Source organism: Bos javanicus, chromosome 6 (assembly GCF_032452875.1).
Source record: "Bos javanicus breed banteng chromosome 6, ARS-OSU_banteng_1.0, whole genome shotgun sequence".
Taxonomy (NCBI): Eukaryota; Metazoa; Chordata; class Mammalia; order Artiodactyla; family Bovidae; genus Bos; species Bos javanicus.
In genome coordinates, this window is record NC_083873.1 from 26420873 (window position 1) to 26428967 (window position 8095).

General features: G+C 45.1%; 1 protein-coding gene across 1 annotated transcript in view; it reads left to right on the forward strand.

Annotated features, from left to right (window-relative positions):
- The window catches only part of TSPAN5 (tetraspanin 5), a 180761-nt gene extending 178356 nt beyond the window's left edge, over positions 1-2405 (forward strand). The window contains exon 8 of the mRNA XM_061419595.1: positions 178-2405. Coding sequence (XP_061275579.1) covers positions 178-243 — 66 coding nt within the window. The 3' untranslated portion in view covers positions 244-2405. The remainder of the gene's footprint in view (positions 1-177) is intronic.
- The last annotated feature ends 5690 nt before the right edge of the window (positions 2406-8095 follow it).

Below are 8095 nucleotides of genomic sequence, written 5' to 3' on the forward strand. Positions count from 1 at the left end.
ACATTCTCATGAATGTACTGAGAATCACTACATTATACACTTTAAAAGGATGAATTCTATGGGATGTGAATTCTATCTCAATTTTGAAAATCAAAGATTTTTTAAAAGGTGGGATTCAGTAGCCAAAAGAAAAAGCCTAAACCTTCCTCCACTTGACGCCTTTCCTCCCTTTCTCAGATCTTCGGGATCTGCCTGGCCCAGAACCTGGTGAGTGATATCGAGGCTGTCAGGGCTAGCTGGTAGAGCGCCTGCCACAGCCACTTCCAGACACTGGACAGACCCAGCCTTCCTGACCCTCCAGTGCGCCCACCTGATACCCATGCTGCACGGACTCTGATCTCAGAGGCATCCCGCAATCCCAACTGATGGAGCTGCCAAGAACTTAGTTTTGGTGGGGGAGGTAAAACTGGGAAATGCTGCTCACTGACAGAATTAAAAAATAACCAGTATGAAAGTCTTTGCGCCATGAATCTCTACTGTAGCCATGAATTTCTGGAAGGTTGGATACTTACCAAATGAAAAAAAAAAAAAAAGAAGGGAGGGTGGGGGAGCCAGATGTACTAAGTTTGTGGAAGAGTCTTGTCCCTGCTTCAGTGATGGGAAGGCTGTCTTCTGGGCTATGGCCTGAGGAAGTGTGTCGTTTCTGAAACTCAGCCCCTTACCTGGGAGGGGTGTGTTTTTAGCATCCCTACATTTCAAGGAACTGTTAACAACCATCATCCCAGGAAGAAAACAGCTTGCCTTTGGGTTCCCATTTTGTGACCGCATTCGACAAGGAGCTTGGGTGGCCTCATCTGGTCTCTCCTGGAGTGTGTCCTCATAGAAGTTGTGTATTCCTTGCGTGCTGAGCAGGGGCTTTGGAACATTTCATGATGCTGAATTCTAGCAGGACAAATCTTTTCTGTAAGTAGGCCTGAGCTTTATTTATCAATGAAATCCAAGGAGAAAATGAGGTTAACGAAGAGGTAGTGAATACTGCAGTCCACCAAATTAGTTTTTGGGTTTTTTGGAAACTCTGGAATACTTTAGGGTTTTGTTTTGTTGTGGGCCACCCCCCTCTTTTTTCGTCTTCCAGAAGCAAAAGCTATGATACAGTTTCTCTTAAAGTTTAGATTTTTTTTTTACTCAGCTCGAATATTAATTTTTTATATAATCTCTCTGCATGACCTGTGAATCTGAATCCACCAGCTCCTTTTCATGCCGTCTTTCTTACAAGCCTTTATAAACGTTCTTCTGTCAGCATTTATTTTGTGGGTCCGCAGCCTTAAGTGGTGTCCCCCCGCCGCCACGCCAACCCCCGTCTGGGAAGGGACCAGCTGGGCGTCACAGGGGCATCTGTGGACTCAGTCTGTGAACCATGTCGATCGATCGTCATGGCCTCTTCTGCAGGCTTCTCCTTTCTCTTGGAATGGAATTAAACCCAGTTCTGAAATGGTGTTGACAGAGTCAAAAGCTTCTGATGGTTTTTTCCTTCCGGTTTTCGTTTGTTTTTATGAAACAACAAAAACGAAACCAGAGTGCAAGACCAGAGCTGCTTCTGTCTTCACTACCGACTCACCAACAGGATGGTAACAAAGCACAAACAGACGTCTCAAGGGGGAGTGCTGATTGGCCGATCAAGGGGGGGTGCTGATTGGCCGATCAAGGGGGAGTGCTGATTGGCCGAGAGTTCTGCGATAAGGCGGGAAACACTTGTAGAAACTGCCTCTTGCCCTGTCCCCACTCCAGGTGGCGGGGGATGGGGGAGACAAGTTTTGCCCCCAGAGTTTAATCCTAACTGGTGTCTACCAGAATGTCACCTACCCTGGGGAGCAGATCTTAGTCCGTGGGAAAACCGCAGGCATGTTTCACAGTGATGACACATTTGCCCACACAGAACTGGGCAGCCAGCTAGCATAGCATGTGGAAACTTAGCAAGCTTTTCCATTTGTGGCCCCACGTTGCATTGCTGTGGCTGATGAACGTGTCCGTCTGCTCAGAGAAAGGACAAAAATTCTTTGAAAATCTAGTCTCCAGAGTTAAGGTGTGTATGACTCTGCATGTGTGTTTTTGTGTCTCAGTGTAGTTAAGAGATGTTCATTCCGTATTCTGGCTGTGAGATGATTTTATTTCATTTCTGTCCCCACCACTGTTGTCATTCCATATTGATTGTCATTCCAACCTGGAGAAGACTTGAGCCCTCTGGTTGGCACTCTTGTTTGTTACCTCATTCATTCTCCAGTGAATTCCACCTGACCAGCTGATTCAGAATCAGGCAAGCTTCCCACCCTTGGGCACATCCAGTAAAAGGCCAAACAGCAAGTCTGAGTTCTAAATTTTAATTAATCACTCCCTTTTTTTTTTTTTTTTTACACTTGAGAGTGGTTGTAATAAAGGCTGTCATTAATAAACTTGGTTCTACCTTACATCAAGTTCTATCTGTCTTCATTCTTTCTTGTGGTTGTGAAATTCTCTAATCCGGTGGTGATCAGACGTTAGCATGCATTGGAATCTCCTGGAAAGCTTGTTAGCACACAGATTAGTGGGTTTGCCACATCCCCAGAATTTCTCATTTAGTGGGTCTTGGGTGGAGCTTGAGAATGTGCATTTTTGACAAGTTTCCAGGTGAACTGTTGCTCCGTGTCTGGGAAAGACACTTGTCAAGGCACCCCTCTGACCAGGTTCTCTCAGAGGGAAAAGAGAGAGAGGGAACATTTTGTGTCTGGGGAAGGAAAGGTCCTTTGTGCTGCTGGACGCAGACTAATGAGAGATGGGGCAGAACTGAGGATGTAGGAAATCTGTCTCCGAAATCACTGTCTGTGATCACCATCACCTGGGGACCATGCAGAATACAGATCAGGCTTTGCCCCTAGCAATCCTGGAGTGGGAGTCGGAGCTTATATTTTTTTTAAGAAACTCCCATGCAATTTTAACACACAATAAGATTTAGAACCCATAGACCTAGGTAAATCTTAATAACATTCACAAGCTTTTTATGGGAAAATAATTTCTAGCAGTCCCTTAGAGCAGGATTCTTAAAAACCCACCTGAGTTTTTAAGATTAAAATACCAGTGTATTGATAAATGTCCTTTCATTGTGAACTATCTCTGCAGAAGGCTTCTGTCTTGCAAACTACTAAAGACTTTTTTCAAAGACAATAAAAATTGAAGGTTCATACAGTATTCTCAGACCATGACATTGTGTTCCCGTACTTGTTTGAGAAACAGTGTAGCTCACTTGTCTGGATATTTGAGACAATGTTATTTTGTTATTATGGCTATAAGGAAATTTATCAGGGGTAACTGGAGATAACCAATTCACATTTGTTGAGTTTTCTTAGCTGTGCTGTAGAGATTATGTGTACATGTGAGGTAATTGGACCTCTTTGTTCAGAACAAACTCTGGGCCAACAAAGGAGAAATGTCACAGCTCAGAAGTAAAAAAAGATGCTTTGTCTACAAAGCTTAGAACTTACAGGAAGTTTCTTCCAAGTTTGGCAGATAGACGTTGGAGGATGATTATTGGATTTGTCTTTATCTCTCTTGTTTAACCAGTTGCCCACAAATAGCATTCCCTTCTGTGATTTACAAATATACAGTTTTTTTTAATGAATGCAGGAATTCAAAAGTAGACTTTCATGTCATGAAGCACTTGAAAAAAAAGTGCCTTTCCTTGTTCTTTCTCCTTTTTTTTCCCTCACAAAGAATAAACCTCTCCTTCTCTTTCAGCTTTCTTCCTGCTCCAGGTCCCTGCCACCCTTTTCTCAAGGGGATGCTGAAAAGTGTTGCTTGGCTTTTTCTTCTTATGCAGCCCGCTTCCTCCTCTGGGCCCTGTGTGTGTTGGTTGGCGGGGGTTGGGGTAGGGGGAGAGCAGGCAGGGATGCACTAATTCTACAGTTTCCTGTTTCTGGCGGGCTTGGACCGTAGCCCTGGGAAGCTGGTGGGCTAAACAATGAGAACCCCGGGCCCAGGGACTTCCCCAGCTCTTTTGTCATTTATTCCACAAAGCCCTCCTCCTCTAGGGAGATCCTGCGGAGACCTCCAAGGAAGGACTGGGAACCCCTCCATAAACACTGGCCAACAGGGTTGGTGGCCAGCTCTCTCCAGGGAGGCCAGGGGGCTGTTTCTTTGTGATGCCTTCTCAGGAGGAGGAAGCCTAAGCTTTGAATGAGAAGGAAAATGCAGTGTTTGGAAATACTCTATCTTGGCCTTATTGTGGTGACATGATAAAGTCTAGGCGTGACAACAGATGAGGCAGGTGTATCTGGTTAGGGGTAGGGCTCAGAGAAGGGAAGCCAGACTGCTTAGGGACCAAAGCCATCTGTAGACTTGAGCCTTTCTTTTTGGAAGAGTTTGCAACAAAAGAGTTTATAACATTATAGTTTTCAAGACTTAGTTAAGGGATACAGCTTATACAGTTAATTGAATAGTTAATTGAATACAGCTTCGTTTGGGGGATTTTCATGCTGAGTAGTTCTTGTGTAAGTTTGGCCTCCAAGGGGAGGGATGCCCGAGTGAGTCCATCCTGATTTCCTTTAACCCAAACCAAACTCCTCAGGACCTGTCCTGACCATGCAATTTACCCCTTCACTTCCAGGAACTCCCAACAGTAGAAAAGCTGAAGGAAGAGCAGCTTAGTTCCTGGGCTTTGCTCTGTGAAGCTACTCCAAAAAGAAAACTGTAGCATACAAGGTAGCCGTTTGCATGCTGTTGCTCTTCACTGACTGTAGCTGCAGTTCATGTGCAAGAGGGCCAGCTAGAAAGCTGCCTTTTAAATGTGCAGCTCGTCAGCTCATGCTAGCTTTTGCTTTTGCAGAACCTCTAGTTCGAAAGGAACGTTTTAATAGCCTGCCCTCTAGTGGCGATCATGTAAAAGCACTCCTGACAAGTTGGAAGAGTGACCGCACTAGCTCAGAGGCACTAGCTCTTTGGAAGAACTTGAGGGTGTACAGCCATATGTTGCTTGCTGAGAGTGGGAAGGTGTTTTATTCCTTTGACATTCGTGAAAATGACAGAGCTTATTTTGGAAAGTCAGGGAGCAGGTGTTAAGCTCCCTTCATCATCTAAGTCCTGATACTGCTGCTGAAACTTTCCAGTGCACTGCAGCAATGTGTACAGGTTGAAGCTGGGCCCTGCCCTGTTGCCTAGACTTGGAGGTTATAGATGGGGTGGTGATGGTCTGAAAATGCTAATCTGCAGGCAGGAGGCACTGCCTCTGTCCAAATGCCCACCAAGGAGGAGAGGTGTGCTGAACCTTTATACTTTCCCCTACCCTCCACTGGCACTTAGGGGGGTTCTGTGGCCCCCAGGGTCCTGATCTGCATCTCAGTTCCTCTTCAAAACAAACACAAACAAAACTCCTGAAACAAGGATTAGACATTCCTTGTATGACTGTTTCCTCTGAAAGCACCCCTGTGGATCACCACGTGGAGTTCACTTTGATCTGAGACTCTGCAACCCTGTTTTTAAGGGCTGTGAAGTCTGGTGGAGTGTTCCCGACTGTACCTTGTGTTTTAGGAGTTTGTTACAGATTGAACCATGTCTTCCAAAAATTCATGTGAAGCCCTAAACCTTCAGGACCTCAGAGTGTGGCCTTCATTTGGAAATAGCGTGCGGGAGATGTAATGAAGATAAGGTCATACTGGGTGGGTTCCTACTCCGGTAGGTTATTATCTTTATATAAATGGGGAATGTGGACACAGATGCACACAGGAGAATGCCATGTGAACATGAAGGCAGAGATTGGGCGATGCATCTATAAGGCAAGAAATGCCAAAGATGGGTGACAAGTCACCAGAAACCAGGAGAGAGGCATGGAATTGATTCTTCCCCAGAGCTTGCAGAAGGAACCAGTCATGCCAACACCGTAACTTTGGACTTTTAGCCTCCAGTGTTACGAGACAATAAATCTCCATGGTTTAAGCCATCTACTTTGTGGCATTTTGCTTCGTAGTTTCTAGGAAACTAGTAGAGTCTGAACACCTATTGCTGGCTTTCAGGATGGAAATGTATAGAATATGTATGTGGCTCTTATTATTTGAATGGACATACCTGACTTGGGACTTACTCTCTGTATCTGCTTTAAGCTCTTTGAAAATTGCTTTGATGTGTTTTGTGGGACATTTAAGACATAAGCAATGTTTTATTACATGATGATTAAAAGTGGTCACACTGCTGTATGTATTTCTTTGAAGTAAACCATCTTGAATGCACCTTGTGAGATGGATTAAAGTCTTATAAATAAAACAGCTGTTGTCCACGATGCTGCTTTCTTTAGTCTTGTTACTTTGTGACCGAATCAGCCCACTAACCCACGAACCCCCGCTGCAAGCCAGCTCCCAGGTGTGTGTGCTGTTCCAAGCCTTGAAGTAAAAGGTGACTTTCACTGAGAGTTTACTGTGTTCCAGGCACTTTGCTGTGAGCACTCTGCATGCATTTTTGAGGAAATGTAAACTGAAAGAATAAAACCCCACTTGTGGAAAATGCAGACTTCACCAAGAGCTTCCCTAGGTGGTGCTGCTGAGACGGGAGGAACACAAGCAGGCCCAGCGGAAGACAGGCCTGACCCAGGCCCCTGAGGGAGAGTGAAGGAAGAGACTCCAGGGCAGGAATGAGGAGGTGAGTGCTGCTAGGGATATGGGGAGGTCCTGGCGCTTCGAGAAGAGGGAGAAGCATGGGTAAGCCCCGAGAAGTTCAGGTACGGAGAATCCAGGAATTGTGGCCAGTCTCTGGCCCATGCTGGGCACTCAAAAACTTGCTGAATGACTTGGGTAGGTAATTGTGGAGATGGGTTTGAATGAGGAGGTAACTGATGCAAAGTAGAATTTTGGGTAAAGCTGGACAGTGTCTGCAGTTACAACCCCCCTGCCATCTGATTCAAAATTTAAAAATCTGTTTAAAAACTCAGACTTGTCTATCAAAGCATTTTGTAGAAGGCAATAGTGAGTTTTTTGGTAATACCCCAGGCCTTCTAAAGAAGTGACCATAACTTTGCAAACTGGCAAGTCAAACAGTCTTAGAGCTCTGCAGGCCGTGGGAAGTGTTCTGAAATCCACCTTTTTCCTCCATCTAGTTCCACCATCCTGAATTTCTATGACCTGGGGGCTGGCATGGAACTCGCCGTGTGGCAGTAGGGGACATGGCCCTGAAGCTGGCAGAGGTTGGAGTTTGTGTGTTCCATGGTAGTTCTCAGCTCTAGTTACCGTCAAGATCACCCAAGACCTTTAAACAAACCCGTGTGCAGCCCCTCCCCATCCCTGTTTTAAAGCTTCCAGGTGGTTTGAACATGCCACTAGGGCATCTCAAACTTTATACACATATATCACCTGGGTCTTAATTTACTCGGGTCTAAAGTATCTGGATTTGGGAGTTCTCTGGTGGCCTAGTGGATAGGATTCTGCGCTTTCATTCTCATGGCCTGGGTTCAGTCCCTGATTGGGGAACTGACATCCCACAAGCTGTGCAATGTGACCAAAAAAATAACAAGAAGAAAAAAAAGTAAAAATAAATTATCTGGGTCTGATTTAGCTGGTCTGGAGTGGGACTAGAGAATCTGAGGCTCTGCAGGCTCCCAGGGGACGTGGATGTCCTTTGTAGAACACGCTTGGAGAGGCAAGGACAGTCTAGACGTTTGCCTCATGTAGAGCTGTGCAAAACCACTGTCATATAGATATTTCTGGTCGAGATCTTTCCTAAAAGTTCAGTTCAGCCGCTCAGTCGTGTCCGACTCTCTGCGACCCCATGAATTGCAGCACGCCAGGCCCCCCTGTCCATCACCAACTCCTGGAGTCCACCCAAACTCATGTCCATTGAGTTGGTGATGCCATCCAACCATCTCATCCTCTGTCGTCCCCTTCTCCTCCCGTCCTCAATCTTTACTAAGCTGAAATTTTCAGATCTGGGTAGGAAAATAAAGGGTGATTATACATGGGCAATATGCATATCTTTGTTACATACATTTTATTTTGATTACAAAATAATGTAGAAAACACAAGAAAACAGAAAAAGAAATAAGCTGTATTTTCATCACCTAGAGGTCTATGCTGGTAGACACCATCTAGAGCCATGTTACTGTGTGTCTTTCCATTACTCTCATGTTTTGTTTTAAATTGTCTAA